A 19,260-nucleotide genomic window follows, 5' to 3' on the forward strand; every position below is an offset into this window, starting at 1 on the left:
GGCAATTTTGAGCAAACTATGGGGACCATTTGTGCAATTTAGTCTTTATAATATGTTATGATTTCTCTAGTTTGTACCTATGACATGTGGACCATAGTGGGCACTAATAAATTTCTTAAGAGTTTCCGTTAAAATGCAAGCCAATGACAAGATGAATAAAATAAGCAAAAACACGCTTGCTTTTTCTTTATGACCAAAGTCTACGAGGATATGCAACATAGCAACACGTTCACTATGTCTTTATAAACCGTTTGCTTTTCTTTAATGTAAAACATATCTGCGCCTGGTTTCATCATCCATACGCATCTGTGCATCATTCCTTCCGACACAATCGTTTTGTGTATCATTTCTTTTATCTTTAACTCTTAAGCGCCATATTTTTCGTATTACACAAAACTAATGTCAGTCATCATAAAGTCACAGCACCTCAAAATACCCTTTCGAGACATTGAAATAGCCACCAGAAACTTCACAACCATTATCGGAAGCGGTGGATATGGCGACGTCTATAAAGGAGAACTGTTACTTAGCAGTAAACTAACCCCGGTTGCTGTAAAGAGACTAAAAAAGATTGGCCATTCTGGTCAAGGTCTTAAAGAGTTCTTAACAGAGATTCAATTGCTATCCCGCTATAAACATCCAAACCTAGTCTCCCTTCTTGGTTATTGCGAAGAAGGCAATGAAAAGATCCTTATTTACGAGTATGCAGTGTATGGAAGCCTCGACAGATACCTAAGTATGGCAAATCCCATCTTTCCACTACCATGGAAGCAACGGATCAAGATATGCATCGATGCAGCCCGTGGTTTGGATTATCTTCATAACCATGTTGCAGAAAATCATAGAGTTATCCATAGGGATATTAAGAGTGGAAATATTCTGTTAGATCACAACTTCAAAGCCATGATATCTGATCTTGGACTTTCCAAGATTGGTCGTGCAAATGAAAATGAGAGTTATCTCATTACTAATGGTAGTGGTACATATGGTTATTGTGATCCGGTATATATCGATACAGGGATCCTCACAAAAGAGTCGGATATTTATTCATTTGGTGTTGTATTGTTTGAAGTTTTATGCGGGAGACCTGGCTTCATTAACGTAAGTGATGAACGGAGGTTTCTAGCCCCTCTAGCCCAAAGCTACTGTGAAAAAGGAAATTTAAATGATATTATTGATCATGATTTGAAGAACCAAATAGACTCGAATAGCTTGAATAGGTTTGCGGGGATTGCTTATCTATGCTTGCAAAATGATCGAAATCAACGACCCTCAATGGGTTTGGTCATAAGAAAACTTGAAAAAGCTTTGGAATTGCAAGTAAGTTACTTTTAAAAATTAAGTGGTATGTGGTACTTTTGTGTTTATTTATCTTTATATGGTAAACAACTAGATTGGCTAGCGTTGAACTTTTTTGGTTATTAACGTTGCCCTGTAACATTGTTTATATGCATGGTTCAGGAACTTGCGGAATCTTCAGAACTTGCAGAATCGTCGAAACCTCAGGTACGCTAAGTAGTCAGTTATGTTGAATTATTTATTACAAGTATTACACCTGAAAGCAATTGTTAATATAAAAATATATGCAATAGTAAATTTCAATTAGTTTTCGTTATTCAATACAAACAGTAAAAAAGACACATAGACCTTCCCCTTGATTTTTTATTTCTTATTATAAGATATGCTTTTTAATGGCCTTGGGGCCTAATCATATCAAGTTTGGTGGAAAAGTACCATGACCAAAAGTTTGAAGGCTCAAGTTTTAGTTTAGGAGTAGAATTAGTGATCCTACATCTATATCACAGTGAGGTTGCAAAACTGAAAGGGCAACAAATCCTTTTGGTCTCTAGGTTCACAAATCCTTTTGCAAAATTGAAAGACGCCAAGAAAAATGTTTACTTTTCTTAGCACATACTATGATCCACCTTGTTCTTTAAACAAAATAGGAGAATGTGTTTACAAAATTTGGACCATATAAACCGTATAGTATTGTTTAGTATAAAATGATCATCATCGACAACTCCCATTTCCATCTATCCGACTTAGAATTCATATTAAAGTTGACCAATAAAAGACTCAATTCTTGAAATTGTAAAGTTTCCACATGCTGATTAATTTCTCTTTGCAATCCCACATCTAATCATCATTTCCCCGTTGGTCTTTTATCAAAAAATCTATATGTCTCTCTATTTGGAAGAGCATATATAGAAGATGGACATTTTGATACCAATTATCCTTCCAAAGAAGGTATCCTCTCCATTCCTAAGAGTTAAACAAGAATGAAGAACAATACCTTTCTCGTGCATAACATTCCACCATTTTAAGATTCTATGACATGCAACATGTCGTCTACTTCCAGTTCCTCAGATATTATGAACTGCTTTTATAACTTTCACAAAAAGAGCGTGATTCTTCACAGCCAACCGCCACCTTTATTTTTAACAGTAAAGAAAAAATTCTTAAATAAAAAGGATTTATTATGGCAAACATAAAATTTAAAAACAATAGATTTAGTAAAATTTAAACATTTTGAATGCAATTCATTACTCCAATAGTAAAAATCTCTTTTTGATGTTGGTTATTACTATTTATCCTTTAGGAAAAGCTCTTATTAATAATGCTCTTAACGGAAATATTAAACGGACCTTATCTCATTCACAAAGTGGACCTAACATACACATGTCTTCGTAGGGTTTATTTAGCACTAACCATATATAAATTAAAAGGCTGTTTGATATGGAGCATTCGGAAGCGTTTATAAGTTTCTAGCTTCTAGTTTTTTTACAAAACGTTCTAATTTAAACAAAAAATTTTGTTTGTCATTACGATCATTTAGCTTTTCGTTTAAACAAAATGTTATAAATTAAAAACCACTTCTTGTAGTGTTTAACAAAATGTTACTGTGTTTTTTAAATTCATTTTCAGAATTTTTCTTAAAAATATTTTTATATATGTATGTTTTCTAAACAATTGTCTTTTAATATAATTTTATATATTTTAGAAGTTTTCAGTTATATTTGTCAAACATTCTTATAATAAATAAAAGTTACAACTATCAATTATGAGTTAACAACTACTTTTATCAAACATGTCAAAATAATAATTGGTACGAAATAATAATTTTCAAATTGTGTTTTGTTTTTATAGAAAAAAAGTCAGGAGTATCAACCACTACTTGTGTATTATTTTCCAATTGTCTTTTAATACCACTAAATGCCACTACTTTTCTGTTATCTTTTTGATTTGGCCTGTTATTTTTTTTTGTTCAGAGTATTAAACAAAATAATAATATTGGGACAAAAACATTGGGATAATCCTAAAAAAAAAAAGATGTAGTATCAACCCCTAATTGCCGCTATAAACTAACAACTGTGTTTTGATTTGACCCCGTTATTTTTTTGTTCGGAGTATTAAACGATTTTCCAACTGTCTTTTTATACCCCTAATTGCTTATGTATCCCATATTAGGTATCCGTTATCACCTAATAACCACTTTTAATTATTTGTGTTTTAGAAAAACAATATTTTATATATAATTGTATTTTTATTTTTCGGTCGGACTATATATATATATATATATATATATATATATATATATTGGTTCGGACTATCTATATGTTATATTTTCATCTGGATTATCCTTGTGTTATTTTTTTCACCCGTACTAATATTGCGTAATTTTTCGTTCGGACTATCCTTGTATCATTCTTTTTTCCGGTCGGATTATACTTATATTATTTTTTTGTTCGTATTATCTTTATGTTATTTTCTCGTCCCGTCTATTTATGTGTTATATTTTCATTTTGACTATCTCTGTGCTATTTTTTCGTTCGGACAGAAATAGTCTCAATGAAAAAAATAACATGAAGATAATCCGATGGAAAAAACAACATAATGATAGACGGAATGAAAAAAAACACAAATATAGTCTGATTGAAAAAAAAATAGCATATGAATAGTCGAAATGGAAAAATAACATAGAGATAATCGGAACGAAACAATAACATAGAGATACTACGAATGAAAAAAATAACTCAAGGATAATTCGACCGAAAAAAAACAAGGTAAGGATAGTCAGAACAGAAAATAACAAAATGATAGTTGGGACGAAAAAACTAACATGTGAATAGTCCAAACGGAAAAACAGCACATGGATAGTCGGAAATAAAAAAAATAATACAAAACAATTTGTACTAAAAAAGTAACAAATGGATAATCCAATAAAAAAACAACGCAAAGATAATTGGAACGAAAATAATAATAATATTAGGATAATCCAAAAAAAAATAATACATGGATACTCCAAACAAAAAAAATAATACAATACTGAAAAAAAAATAACACAAAAAAGTCCAAACGAAAATAAAAATATTTTTTTTGTTAACAATAACACTATGCATTTATCAAAAATATTAAAAATAAATAGATAATAAAAAAAGTCAAGAAATAAAAGTCTGGGGTCAATAAACAATTAGGGGTATGAAAGGAAAACATGCAATCTTTACCAACTCAACTTCAATGTTATTTAATGCTGGAGTTTCAAATTATATAAAATAATTAGTTAAAAATAATAAAGTAAGCAAAAACATTGTTAATTAAAAGGAGATAGTATATGAAAAATATATAATATAAAAAACATTTAGTATAATTTAAACATTATGTATATTGACCGAAAAAGCAATTCACGCGTATGATAAAAAGCACCATTAGATTGTTGATTGTGACTATTTGGCCTCTTAACAAAAACTTTCGTTTGATATGCTATAAATAAAAGTGATGGTAAAGCAATCTTCTCACATTCACACAGTGGACCATACAAACACATATGTATTTTTTTTATTAGGGTTTATTTACCACCGTTCATTTATAAATTATAAACCACTATTGATAAATGAAATGCTTCAGTTTTCAGATACTAAAATATTGAAAATGTTCGGTTATGAGTATGATTTATATAATCTATATTGTAAAATGAAAATTAAATAAAACTAGGCATGTTTGGATACAATTTGCTGCTTTTGTTATATGCTTTACTTTTATTTTTATAAATCTACGGGTACACGGCTTTGCGACGTTCTTTGACAATTTAACATTGTCGTCCATATCTAAGCCATCGCCCTCAAATCCTTTCAAATATATTACTTTGAGCTATATGAAACTTACGGATAATACTTGAAAATAAAAAATATTTCCTTAAGATATGTATTAAACTCTGTTTGTTTCCTTAAGATCGTATTAATTCAATTTGAAAATATTTGTTAGCAATATTAAAAATTCAAAACAAACTTCCCATAAGATCCTAACTTCATTACTCCATGGTTTAGTGACACATTTCAAGGTTGTAATCAACCTACGTAACAAACGAGATCATGAATTTATCACGACTGATCATTTCTTTTGGCGGAGTTTGATTTTTTTTTCTCGTGTAGGTTATGGAAAAAATTAATCCAAATAACAACAATGATATCATTTGCCATTGTGATGATAAGCACGATGAAGCTTCTGGTGTTCCACTAATTGTGGCCAAAGCTAAAAGCAGCACCATTAACGTTTGTGGAATGGGTGTGCAGTATGAAACAAGTAGTGACTGTGATGTTTACAAAGAAGAAAAGATCAAAAACCCCACTAGTCCAGGGGGAAGGGGTTGCCTCTTTCCTTTTCTTACTCGGATTCGTTGTGGAGATTTTGATTTTCGATTCAGCTTTTAATGTTGGTGGTGGTCGGAGACTTTGCCGGTATTATGACCAACGATGTGTTGGAGTTGGGTGCATGAGCAAATTTAAGCTATGGCTAGAGGTGTCTTTGGACCAACCGAATTTTTTAATTTTTTTTAGAGTTCTTTAGAAAAAAAAAGTTAGTCACTCCGTTGAACAAAATTAGGACATATCTTGTAGTACTCGAGTACTGTACAAAATGAAATAAATATACCAAATATTTTAAGGTCCAAATTTTCTCTATTAAAAAATAACCCAAATTTAAAAGAAAAACCCCAATCCAACTCATGTAAATTAAAATCGATCCATTGTCTCGTTCTCTTCCCTTTCATTTCATTGTGTCCTACAACTCTTGCGGTCTCGGCCCTCGCTGTCGTAGGGAACCAACATCTGAGTAGACGACTACTGTTCTAGATTATATATATATATATATATATATATATATATATATATATATATATATATATATATATATATATATATATATATATATATATATATATATATATATATATATATATATATATATATATATATAAGACCATATATCCTTCAATTTATGAGGTACTTGAAGACCTTGGTAATGAGAATAGTAGCTGTGATCGTAAATATGAAGTTGTTCGCTTCTTGAAGTCATTAAAATCATTTGATTTTTGCTTAATATGCACTTTATGGCTGATATCTTTGGAATCGCAAATCATTTTAATGTAACATTACAAAGAAAAGATGATGATATCGTAAATGTTATGAATCAAATATGTAGCTCTAAAAAATGTATAACATCCGAATCTCGGGTTACTTTGCAATTTACAAATTTTGGCATCGTATAGGATCGCCATGACATGGTGGTTAGGCACCATGACGTGGCAAGTCAGTATTTGCCCGTATGTTTCATTTAAGCCATCACGGTGTGGTAGTATAAGCCACGACGTGGCAACTAGCAAGTCAGAAACCATATTCTCCGGGTTTTGTTCCCTATTTAAATGAATGAGGGGGCTAGGGTTTGCTCATCATCAGCCTCCATCAGACGTGTGAAACCCTAAATCCATCTCTATCTCATTTCCAACCTTTGTTAGTGTTCCTGAAGCCTTGGAAGGAAGAAAGAAGAAGCCAGCTACGACTCAGCTAGCTAGTCGTCATCCTTGGTGTTAGCAATCTTCTGGACCCTTGTAAGTGTTCAAGACTCGTTTTTTTAATCATGTTAGGTTGCTAGATCTTATGTTTTGTCCACAAATCTTCATGTTCTTGTGGGTTAGAGTGTTAGGATCTTATAAAGTTTGCAACTTTGTGGATCTTTAGGACATTTAACATAGTTGTTGGGATGGATCTAGTTTGCAACTTTGTGGATCTTTATGAGATCAGTTGTTATAAAATCGATTTTTTAATTAATATGATTAATAAATTAATATGAAATCAATTAAATTAATTAATTATTAATCAGAATTAATCTAGAATTAATCTGGAATTAATTGGAATTAATTAAAGATGCAAGGGGTGAATTGTAATTATTCAATAGTTGAACAATAGAAGCAATTCTAGAACCATCCAAGAGGTGGACGGTTTTCGGAGCCTCCTTAGGGCTTCTAGAAGCCTCCCTGATGTAGATAAGGAAAGGATTTGATTTGAGATTATATCTATTATTTAGTCATTCCACTATTGTTTTGTCCTTAAGTTACCTAAACTATAAATAGGACCCCTTATGGCCTCAATTTCGTTCATGCTCTTCCCATAAGGCTTAGGAACTAAAATTATCTGACCGTTTTCCATCATGGAGATATCACCGGCTATGGGTGGGTCTGGACATAGTAAAACCTCCTCGTACTATTGCTTCGTTAGTTATCAATGTTAGGACATGTAGATGTGCTCCTTCTTCAATAGATCTCCAAACATATTTTCTTAATCTTTTTAATTATCTTGTCATCGTTTGAGAACATTGGTGATACTTGTCTACAATGAGTATGGGAGCTCTATTTAAACTACCCACACTGTTGGATACATTTAAAAACAACCACTATGGATTTACTAACCGTTGAGAGAATTTTGTAAGTAAATAAGTTAAGTTGCAAAATAATTAAGTTCTTCACAGTATATTATATTGCTTAACAATAATTAAATGTGCAAAATGATAAGTTAAAACAAAATAATCTTGGAACAACAATTATAACATAAATGTAAAATAAATAATAAAACCTTGTTGAATCATAATCATGTTTACTTGCAATAGTCTTGACATCCATTTGGTAGACTTTAAAGGATTTGAAAGAGGAAAAATCTAGAAACAGATGAATTGATTCAAGTCTTGTAACTGGTGCAAATGTTTCATCATAGTCTAACCCTTCAAGCTGACAAAAACCTTCAACTATAAGTCTAGCTTTGTTCCTTATGTCAATTCCATCTTCATCCATTTTGTTCCTGAATATCCAGCGAGTACCAATGATAGTCTTTCCTTGAGGTTCGAGAACAAGAGTCCACACACGATGACGTTCGAATTCATTCAGCTCATCTTGCATGGTCTTAATCCAATCAGCCTCTTTCAATGCATCAATGCCATTCTTTGGTTCAATCATTGAGACAAAGTTAAGAAACATGCAAAACTTGCTACCGACTTTTCTACGAGTGAGAAACCCAGAGTTTACATCTCCAATGATTTGAGATTCATAATGATCTCGAAGGATTCTTGGTTGGAACCTTCATTTGTATTGCTTTGGGTAGAGTATTCATGATTGAATGGATCAAACTCTTCGGGAATGACAGGTTGATCTTTAGAGATAGGTTGAGGAATGATTAATTGATCAATATTGGGAACAATGGGATCAACATCATTTGATAAGACCTCAGGAACATGTTCTAAAGGACTGTTGGTAAGTTCATTCTGAATTGATTATGGGTGACCAACTCGATCATGAATGAATGATTCCTCATCAAATATGACTTGAATTTTTTCTTCAATAATTTTCCTTGAAAGATTACATACCTTGAAAGCCTTGGACATGCTAGAGTATCATAGAAACACTCCCTCGCCAACTTTAGCCTCTAACTTTGAACACTGATCTCTTTGATTCAAGATGTAACAAACACATCCAGACACATGAAAATAAGAAATGTTTGGTTTTCTTCCTTTTAATAACTCATAAGCAGTTTTCTCATGACGTTTGACAAATAATAGACAGGTTTTGGGTATAACATGTTGTATTGATGACTTCAACCCAAAATGAAAATGAAAGATCAGCTTTGACAACCACAGTTCTTCCAGCTTCTATGAGAGTTTTGTTTCTTCTTTCTACAATACCATTTTGTTGGGGAGTTCTAACCACCAACAAGTTATGAGAGATTCCTAAGATAGACCAAAAATCTTCAAGATAAGAGTTTATGAATGCAGTACCATGATCACTACGCAATTACTTTACTTTGTGATCATAGAGGACTTCCCGTTGCTTAATGAGAGCGATGATTCCATCAACGACATTACTTTCCATTCTTAGAAACACTACCCACGTAAAGCTTGAAAATTCATCTATAATGAAACATCCCAAAAATACAACCCATTTTTTTTGTTTTAAACATTACCAAAACCATGAATCAATCATCATATAGTAAAACCACGAATCACATGTATTCAAATGTAAAAGTGAATGATTCAATTCAACTGATGTCAAAACATATCAAAAATATCCGATAAAACTCCCAGGATAAATTTAAGCTATGGTGTGTGTCATGCCATCATCCCGAGCTCTTCACCTTACTAGCAGAAGTACCTGAAACCAAAAACTGAAACTGTAAGCACAAAGCTTAGTGAGCTCCCCCAAACTACCAAATACCAAACAATAACATATAAAGCAACTACTGGGCCTTGCCCACTGCATCGGACCGAAGTTCGGAAACTGCATCAGACCGAAGTCTGGAACTAACCAGGGCCTTGCCCTCTGCATCAGACTGAAGTCCGGAAATTGCATCGGACCAAAGTCCGGAACTAACCAGGGCCTTACCCTCTGCATCGGACCGAAGACCGGAACTAACCAGGGCCTTGCCCTCTGCAATGGACCGAAGTCCGGAACTGACTAAACATAGCATAACATAATCATAACTACTAGCATACACATATATACCTCATACTGCATCGGACCGAAGTCCGGAACACATAACACAAAGACATGCTTGAATCACAAAGACATCAAGCACACTGAACTACTGCATCAGACCGAAGTCTGGAACTACTGCTAACTAAACGGGCCGACATTGTGGTCGTAGACCCGTTCCTACCGGAAGGAAACTCACCTCGTAATGCTGGCTGCTGGGATGCTAAATCTAAAACTGTCTGACTGATGCTCCGGAACTCCCCGGCTACAAATCCCATAAACACTAAATCAAATACTGATAACTAATCTCATGGTAAAATGACTATTTTACCCTTGGTTAAAGTCAACATCCTAGTCAAAGTCAACTTCCTATTCAAAGTCAACTTTTAGTTGACCGGACTCGCCGAGTTGGGCCACCAACTCGCCGAGTCCCTATCATCCTTTCTAATCCCCTACCCCCTTCAACTCGTCGAGTTTGGCAAAGACTCGACGAGTTCTTCTTCAATACTAACATGGAGTCTAACTTCATCCGACTCGCCGAGTTGTATGAACAACTCGTCGAGTTCTCCTTCATCATATGAACACGTACAGTCTGTGACTCGCCGGGTTGTATGAACAAATCGTCGTTTTTCATGCATGCCATTACTATACAATCGATTCTAGTCGATTTTAGTGCATCCAAATCATAGATCTTGGCTTCTAGGTCTGGTTTTACATGTAAAGTTTCCAACTTTACGTGCATGCACAATAGAATGGGGCTTAAACACCAAAATCATCCAACAATAAGCACTTAGGGTTTGGAACAAGGCTATACTTGCATAAAGGTAGTTACATTGAGCTCCTAGAGCTCAATAACATCCAGATCTATGGTTTCCATCCTAAGGAGAGTTCAATTCTCGAGTTGAATAATATAAAGTTCCAAGAGAAACATAAACAAGCATAAAAGAGGGTTTAATGGAAGAATAAGCAAGGTGATAACTTTATTACCAGAATATGTAGCAAATGGAAGCTAGTTTCTGGATCTCCTTTCTCTTCTGTTGGTCTTCTTTCCTTCCTTCTCTTCTACAACTTCTAAGCTAGCAAAAAACACTCAAGCTCAACAATGGGGACTAGGGTTTATAGAGAAATGCTCTAGAGATGCTGGAGGCTGGGATGGGAGGCTATAATGACGTTTAAATAGGGTACAAACCTTGGGATTTGGGGTTTCATCCAGACTGGCGGACTCGCCAAGTGCGAAATGCAGACTCGTCGAGTCACTTGCTAAAAATGCGTGCAAATCTCGTCTCTACTCGACGAGTCAGGCTACCGACTCGTCGAGTTCCTCTTAAGAAAGGAAAATACTATATTTAAATTACATACCAAAAATGGGGCGTTACAATTCTCCCCCACTTATCTTGGACTTCGTCCTCGAAGTCTACTGGTACTGTTCCTGAAAATAACTCCGGATAGTGCTCCCTCATCTCTTGCTCAGTCTCCCACGTCCACTCTGAACCCTTCTGGTGCTGCCACTGCACCTTCACTAACTGAACCACCTTGTTCCCCAAGGTTTTCATCTTCCGATCTAAGATCGCAACTGGTCTCTTAATATAATTCAGGCTGCTATCAACCTGAATATCCTCCAATGGTAGCACTGCTGACTCATCCACCAAATACTTCCGCAATTAAGAAACGTGGAAAGTGTTGTGGATCTGGCTAAGCTCTGCTGGAAGATCCAAACGGTAAGCAACCTCGACCCACCTGGGCTAAAACCCTAAAGGGACCAATAAACCTGGGGCCCAACTTACCTCTCCTCCAGAACCTGATGACACCCTTCCAGGGTGACACTTTCAGGAGGACCATATCACCCATCTGAAACTCCAAGTCCGAATGCCTCCTATTGGTGTAACTCTTCTGCCGACTCTACGCAGTCTGCAGTCTGCTACGGACCTGATGGATCAACTTTGTGGTCTTGAGCACCACCTCAGTACTCTCGATGCCTCTCTAACCGACCTCGCCTCAACAAATCGGGGTCCTACACTTCTTCTCATAGAGTATCTCGAAGGGAAGGCGGTCAATTCTGGCGTGGTAACTGTTGTTATACGAAAATTCCGCTAATGGAAGATACGTATCCCAACTGCCACCGAAGTCTAGGACGCATGCTTGAAGCATGTCCTCGAGAGTCTGAATCGTCGTCTTGCTCTGCCCATCTGTCTGAGGGTGGAAAGCGGTGCTGAAGTGAAGATGAGTCCCCATCTCGTCATGAAACCACTTCCAAAACCTGGAAGTGAACCGGACGTCTCGATATGATACTACTGATACAGGCACTCCATGCCATGCCACTACCTCGCGCACATAAATATCGGATAGCTTCTTGACCGATATGTACTTCTGAATCGGTATGAAATGCACGCTCTTGGTCAGCCGATCCACAATGACCCAAATCGAATCAACTCCACGTGCGGTCCTAGGAAGCTTAGTGATGAAATCCATAGTGATATCCTCCCATTTCCATACGGGAATGTCTAACGGCTACATTTTGCCGTGGGGTCTCTGATGCTCCACCGTGACCTTCCTGTAGGTCAGGCATCTCTCCATGTACCAAGCTACGTCCCACTTCATGCAAGGCCACCAATAATCGGGTCAAAGATCTTTGTACATCTTCGTTGCCCCTGGGTGGATGGAGAACCGAGACTTGTGAGCCTCGTCCATTAATACCTGCCATACTCCGCCCCAGTATAGTACCCAAATTCTCTCATGAAGGGTCAACAATCCTCTACTGTCATAGTCAAAGGAAGCTACTCATATTACAATCCTCTCACCCTTCTGCATCTCCTCCTTCAATCCCTCAACATGTGCCTCTAATCTGCTCCAACAATGGATTAATCATTGTCATCCTCAGACATATATCCCTGATCGGGGCTGCTACTACCTTGCGGCTCAGGGCGTCGGCCACTACATTGAACTTTCCCAGATGATAAAGGATGTCACAGTCATAATTCTTTACCACGTCTAACCATCGGCGCTGCCTCATGTTCAGATTCGGCTGATCCATGAGGTACCTCAAACTCTTGTGATCCGTGTAAATGGTACAACGGACCCCATAGAGGTAATGTCGCCAAATCTTGAGGGCAAAAACTACCGCCCCCAACTCTAAGTCATGTGTCGGATAGTTAGCTTCGTGAGGCTTCAACTTTCTAGTGGCGTAAGCTATCATGTGGCCTTGCTGCATCAAAACCGCTCCTATACCTATGATCGAAGCATCACGGTAGACTACATAATCCTCTACTCCCTCTAGCAGGGTAAGAATCGGCGCCTCGGATAATCTCTGTCTGAGGGTCTCAAATGTTGCATGCTGCTCAGGACCCCAACGAAATACCACCGACTTCTTGGTCAGTCGGCTGAGCGAAACTGCTATCTTGGTGAAATCCTCTGCGGCCACTGCAGCTATAACTGCGACGAGACCGTAGGGTGCTGATGCGTTGCTGTTCCGGGAATTCAGCAGCACGAAACCACCAGAGTTCGATGGGACCCAGGACCCAATTGCAGCAATGAGATGGATATCAGACATTGAGGGGTGTTTCTTTACCTGCTCATCCCATGAGCATTTGAGAGTTCGGTTTGCACTGAACCAACTTCGCTTGGGAGCGAAGGATTGGTGGAAGTTTGTGACAGCGCACTACACGCCTGCTGAGCTTGCTGCAGTAACCTGGGAGAGGTTCACTGCTATGTTCCAAGATGAGTACATTCCCCAGGTGGAGAGGGAGCGATTGGCACAACAGTTTTTGACCCTCAAGCAGGGTACTGAGTCGGCTACAGCGATTACTTGGAAGTTCCATGAGAGGGTGATGTTCTGCCCAGAGCACGTGTCCTCCGAGCAGGCATGTATGAGCCGGTATTTGAGTGTGTTGAGGAGGGATATACGAGAGTTCGTGGCGAACTCATCATACCGGACATTTGCTAAGCTTCAGGCAAATATCCCGAAGAGGGAAATAGAGTTGGAGACCCAAGCTAAGGAGAAGGCTGAGTCTCAGGGAAAGGATCGGCGGCCGGCTCAGTCTCAGCCGGCAGCCAAGTGGGCCAAACCCGCTGATTCGAGATCTGGGAACCAGAAGGGCCGTACTTGTGGCAAGTGCGGCAAGTAGCACGATGAGATATGTAGAGCAGGGTCTTGCTACAAGTGTGGCAAGGAGGGGCACATGGCCAAGGATGGCCCCAAGGGTTTTTCAGTCTGTTTTCATTGCAACCAGACTGGACACTAGAAGGCAGAGTGTCCACAGTTGCGAGGGTCAGCGTAGGGAGCATCTCCGAGATCGGCCCCTGCTGCGGTGAGAGCTGCGGATGTTCGGCCTGCGAAGGTCGAGGCACCGAAGGCACGCGGGAGAGCCTTCCAGTTGACTGCGGAGGAGGTCCGCGTAGCGCCCGATGTCATGGCCGGTATGTACTCTTTCATGTATTCTTTTGTATATTGTGATATTGTGCATAGATTATGTTACGCATAGGTACTTTCCTTGTGAATTCTGTACCTGCTCTAGTGTTATTTGACTCGGGTGCGAGTCGATCTTTTGTATCGTTGGGCTTTAGCCGATACATCAGTATTAGTCGAGAGGCGTTAAGTCGACCTTTGAGAGTTTCCATAGCGGATGAGAGAGCGGTGTATGCCACCGAGGTAATTCAAGGTTGTGTACTCGAGATTTCGGGGTAGAGTTTCCGATCGATTTAGTCCCCATTACGATGGGAGATGTCTGTGTCATCATGGGCATGGACTGGTTGAGCCGATTTGGAGCAATCATCGACTGCGAGCGATAGCTGGTGACCATGCGAGACCCTAGTGGGGGAGTTCTTACGGTATATGGTGAGGGTACACGTTCCAGTTCAGCATTTTGCTCAGCCGCAAGGGCGAGGCAGAGTCTACAGCAGGGATGTAAGGGATTCATAGCGTATGTGATGGACGTGAGGGTTAAGTCAGAGAGAACGAGGTCTATGGGAGAGGTTCCGATAGTGCGTGAGTTCCCGGATGTATTCCTGGAGGAGTTGCCGGGCGTACCTCCTGAGAGGTAGGTGGAGTTCAGTATCGATTCGGTTTCGCGGACCGCGCCTATCGCCAAGGCGCCCTATCGCCTTGCGCCTCCAGAGATGCAGGAGTTATCCTAGCAGCTTCAGAAGCTGTTGGGAAAGGGGTTTATTTGGCCGAGTAGTTCGCCGTGGGGAGCTCCTATCCTTTTTGTCAAGAAAAAGGATGGTTCACACCGGATGTGCGCGCATTGATTACCGGGAGTTGAACAAATTGACGGTCAAGAACCGTTACCCGTTGCCGAGGATTGACGATTTGTTCGATCAGTTGCAGGGAGCATCTTGGTTCTCCAAGATCGATTTGAGGTCTGGATGTCATCAGGTGAGGGTGTGAGATGAGGATATCCAGAAGACAACGTTTAGGACTCATTACGGGCATTACGAGTTCGTGGTGATGCCTTTTGGGCTCACCAACGCACCAGCGATGTTCATGGATCTCATGAACAGGGTGTGTAGACCGATGTTGGATCGCTCGGTGATCGTATTCATCGACATCATTTTGGTGTATTCGAGATCTACAGAGCAGCATGAGGAGCATCTGAGGGGGATCCTAGGGGTCTTGAAATCGGAGAGGCTTTATGCCAAGTTCTCCAAGTGTGATTTCTGGTTACGAGAGGTCCAGTTCCTGGGACATCTCGTTAACCAGAAAGGGATATTGGTCGACCCGGCTAAAATTGAGGCGGTGATGAGTTGGGAGGTGCCAAGGTCACCCACAGGATCAGGAGTTTTCTAGGACTGGCATGCTATTATCGGAGATTCATCAGGGATTTCTCCAAGATCGCCGTGCCACTCACCAAATTGAACAGGAAGGGTGTAGTTTTTGCTTGGGGTCCAGAGCAGCAGGCCTCCTTCGAGACACTTCGCCAGAGATCATGCGAGGCCCCGGTGTTAGCCATTCCGGAGGGAATGGAGGATTTTATGGTATATTGTGACGCGTCGATATCAGGGTTGGGAGCAGTGCTTATGCAGAGAGGCCATGTGATAGCGTATGCATCGAGGCAGCTGAAGCCTCATGAGACGAGGTATCCTACCCATGATTTAGAGTTGGGGGCAGTAGTGTTCGCCCTCAAGATCTAGCGTCACAATCTATATGGGGTCCGGTGTACCATATACACGGATCACAAGAGCCTGAAGTACTTGATGGATCAGCCCAACCTAAATATGCGACAAAGGAGATGGCTGGATGTGGTAAAGGATTATGATTGCGAGATCTTGTATCACTCGAGGAAAGCCAACGTGGTAGCCAATGCATTGAGTCATAGGGCGGAGAGTGTTTCGATGCATGACATTTGTATGAGATTGATAGTGATGACTCCGGTGTTGGACACCATTCGTGGAGCTCAGGCCGAGGCCATAAGACCAGAAAACCAGAAGAAAGAGCGGGTTATAGGGCAAGTATCAGAGTTCGTTACCGAAAGTCGGGGGCTTATGACGTAGCAGAGTCGGATTTGGGTGCCGCATGTGGGTGGAACGCGTACCATTTTGATGAAAGAGGCTCATCGATTGAAGTTCTCGATCCATCCTGGGGCCACTAAGATGTATTTGGACATGAAAAGGGAGTATTGGTGGCCCTGTATGAACAGGGACGTTGCATGGTTCGTGGAGAGGTGCCTAACCTGTCGCAGGGTTAAGGCCGAGCACCAGAGACCGCACAGAAAGTTGCAGCCGTTAAAGATTCCCGAGTGGAAGTGGGAACAGATTGCCATGGACTTTATCACCAAATTGTCGAGGACTGCGAGGGGCGTCGATGCAATTTGGGTGATGGTAGACCGGTTGACGAAGAGCGCTCATTTCCTTGCTATTAGCGAGAGCTCTTCCGCAGAGAAGTTGGCAATGATGTATGTGAGGGAAGTAGTATCACGGCATGGAGTCCCGATCTCGATTGTCTCAGACCGAGATGTGTGTTTCACTTCTAGATTCTGGAAGAAATTCCATGAGGAATTGGGTACTAGACTGCATTTTAGTACCGCGTACCACCCCCAGACTGACGGACAAAGCGAGCGGACGATTCAGACGCTCGAGGATATGCTCCGGGCATGTGTGTTGGATTTCGGTGGGAGTTGGGACACGTACTTACCCTTGGCGGAGTTTGCCTACAACAACAGCCATCATTCGAGCATTGGTATGCCACCCTGTGAGCTGTTGTATGGGAGGAGATGTCGGACCCCCATTTGCTGGGGAGAAGTGGGGCAGCGTGTGATGGGTAGTACAGAGATCGTGCTTCAGACGACTGAGTAGATACAGCAGGTCAGGCAGAGGTTATTGACCGCTCAGAGTCGTCAGAAGAGTTATGCGGACAGGCGCCGGTCCGAGCTCGAGTTCCAGGTCGGCGACTTCGTTCTCCTGAAGGTCTCTCCTTGGAAAGGAGTGATCTGATTCAATAAGAGGGGCAAGTTGGGACCCCGATATATCGGTCCCTTCAGAGTGATCGCGAGGGTAGGCAGGGTAGCCTACCGGTTGGAGCTACCTGCAGAGTTGGGTCAGATTCATGACACCTTTCACGTGTCGCAGTTGTGAAAGTGTACAGCCGATGAGTTCGCAGTGGTACCATTGGAGGATAATCAGGTGGATGCGAGCCTGAATTATGCTGAGAGACCGGTGGCGATCAGGGATCAGAAGATCAAGGTTTTGAGGAACAAGGAAGTGCCTCTGGTTTTAGTTCAGTGGCAACATCGGAAGGGGTCCGAGATGACTTGGGAGTCAGAGTCGAAGATGCGAGGGTAGCATCCAGAGTTGTTCGAGGAATGAGACTTCGGGGGCGAAGTCTGGTTCTAGTGGGGGAGAATTGTAACACCCCAAGATTCAGGTGCATTTCTTTCACCCTTATTCTTTGTCAATTGGTCATGATTAGTCCTTGAGTGGAGGGAACCTAGCAAGTGAGTACGCTGGGCGTACCATAAGGGTACGCTGCGCGTACTCATTCACTTAGTTTGGACGCGGAGTCGCCAAGGTACGTTGGGTGTACCCAGAGTTACGTCGGGCGTACCCGGCCTAGGTGCAAAAACCCTAATCCGTCTTGTGCACTATTTAAAGGGTGCTAAGGCTCATTTCTCAGCCTCCATATCAGTGAGTGAAACCCTAAGAGAGAGCTTCCCATCGTCCTTAGTGTGTGTGAGTGTTGTTGGAGCTAATTGTGCTTTGGTGACTTAGTGAAGAAGAAGGAAAGGAGCTCTTGGAAGCTAAAGCTTGAGGTGCCATTTTGGATCTAAGATCTACAGATAAAGGGGCTACACTAAGAGGTATAAAGTTCAAAACTTTCCTCTTCTTTTGGTGGTTGTTGCATGTGCCATTTCTAGGGTTAAAAATCCCAAAGGTGGAGACTTTATAAGTATAAGGTGCTCCATGGTCCGAGATCTGTCCCTTTTCAGTGATATTAGTGATTTAGAACCATAAAGTTTCCATTTTGGTTGTTAGTTTGAGGTCATGCTTGAGTAATAAGCCTTCTAGAGTTAGAGGATGGAATATTATGGGAGTTGGTGGCTTGTTCAGCCATGCAAAGGCTTAAAGTCATCAACTTTATGGATTAAGAGGCTTAGATGTGGTCAGATCCAGAAATTAGACGTGGGTCTTAACTGGTTAAGACCTTAAGAGCTAAGGGGTTGAAAATGGGGAGTACGCCGGGCGTAATCCCAGTATGCGCCGCATACTGGGTGGCGTTCCCCGATTCTGAGATGCAGCCGGGTACGCTCAGCGTACACATCTGGTACACGCATCCTAACCCGGAAAGTTGACTTTTGGTTGACTTTTAGGGTATGGTCTATTGTGGGGCCTTTTGAGTTATGAGAGGGGTAAAATGGTCTTTTACCCTTTTGAGAGTGTCATAAGAGGACATAGTCTAGCCTTTGAGAGTTATATTAATTAGGGTATTTATTTCATATGGTTAGGTGGAGGCTAGGCCAGCGTTTACCGAGTCAGAGATTTACCGAGATACCAGAGGTGAGTGTTCTCACTATACTTTACCTTGTATGGTAACAGAGTTATGTGACAGAGTATTCTAGAGTTATATGCCAATGTATTTGCATGTTATTTATGTGTTGTGATTTATTGTGATATGTGATATGCATGATTCAGAGTTACAAAGTTAGGACCATCGGGTCCATAGAGTTAGGGCCAGAGGGCCCATAGAGAGTTAGGGCTAGAGGGCGCCACTGAGACACATTGACCTAAGGGTCGACAGAGTTACAGCCTCGAGTGGCTATTATGTGTTAGAGTGGTATTTTGGGGGAACTCACTAAGCATTTATGCTTACAGTGTTATGTGTTATGTGTTTCAGGTCCCAGTGATGATCGCGGGAAGGCGCCGGCATGATTCGTACACACGCACATTGGAGTTTATATATTTTAATCTTGGGTTTTTGTACTAATACAATGTTGATACAATGTTTCTTTTTATGAATGTGAATGATACTCTATGAGTTTTCC

At 40.3% G+C, this 19,260-nt stretch overlaps 1 protein-coding gene across 2 annotated transcripts; it reads left to right on the top strand.

Annotated features, from left to right (window-relative positions):
• Positions 1-287: 287 nt before the first annotated feature.
• Positions 288-19,244, top strand: LOC111880376 (receptor-like protein kinase HERK 1). 2 transcript variants are annotated; one of them, XM_042902561.2, is made up of 3 exons: positions 288-1,320; positions 1,462-1,506; positions 19,113-19,244. In XM_042902561.2, the coding sequence occupies exons 1-3, from the start codon at positions 400-402 to the stop codon at positions 19,200-19,202; spliced, it is 1,056 nt and encodes a 351-aa protein (XP_042758495.1). In that variant the 5' UTR covers positions 288-399; the 3' UTR covers positions 19,203-19,244. The 2 variants fall into 2 exon arrangements, with proteins under 2 accessions (XP_042758495.1, XP_023732563.1); XM_023876795.3 differs by lacking the exon at positions 19,113-19,244 and adding an exon at positions 5,430-6,094.
• The last annotated feature ends 16 nt before the right edge of the window (positions 19,245-19,260 follow it).

The sequence above is a fragment of the Lactuca sativa genome, chromosome 5 (assembly GCF_002870075.4).
Source record: "Lactuca sativa cultivar Salinas chromosome 5, Lsat_Salinas_v11, whole genome shotgun sequence".
NCBI lineage: Eukaryota > Viridiplantae > Streptophyta > Magnoliopsida > Asterales > Asteraceae > Lactuca > Lactuca sativa.

Bases quoted from the DNA above. Each gene is read 5' to 3' on its own strand.
- LOC111880376 (XM_023876795.3), top strand. From the start codon at position 400: ATGTCAGTCATCATAAAGTCACAGCACCTCAAAATACCCTTTCGAGAC. The intron at 1,321-1,461 runs GTAAGTTACTTT...TGCATGGTTCAG, and splicing joins AAAAAGCTTTGGAATTGCAA to GAACTTGCGGAATCTTCAGA. The intron at 1,507-5,429 runs GTACGCTAAGTA...TTTCTCGTGTAG, and splicing joins CAGAATCGTCGAAACCTCAG to GTTATGGAAAAAATTAATCC.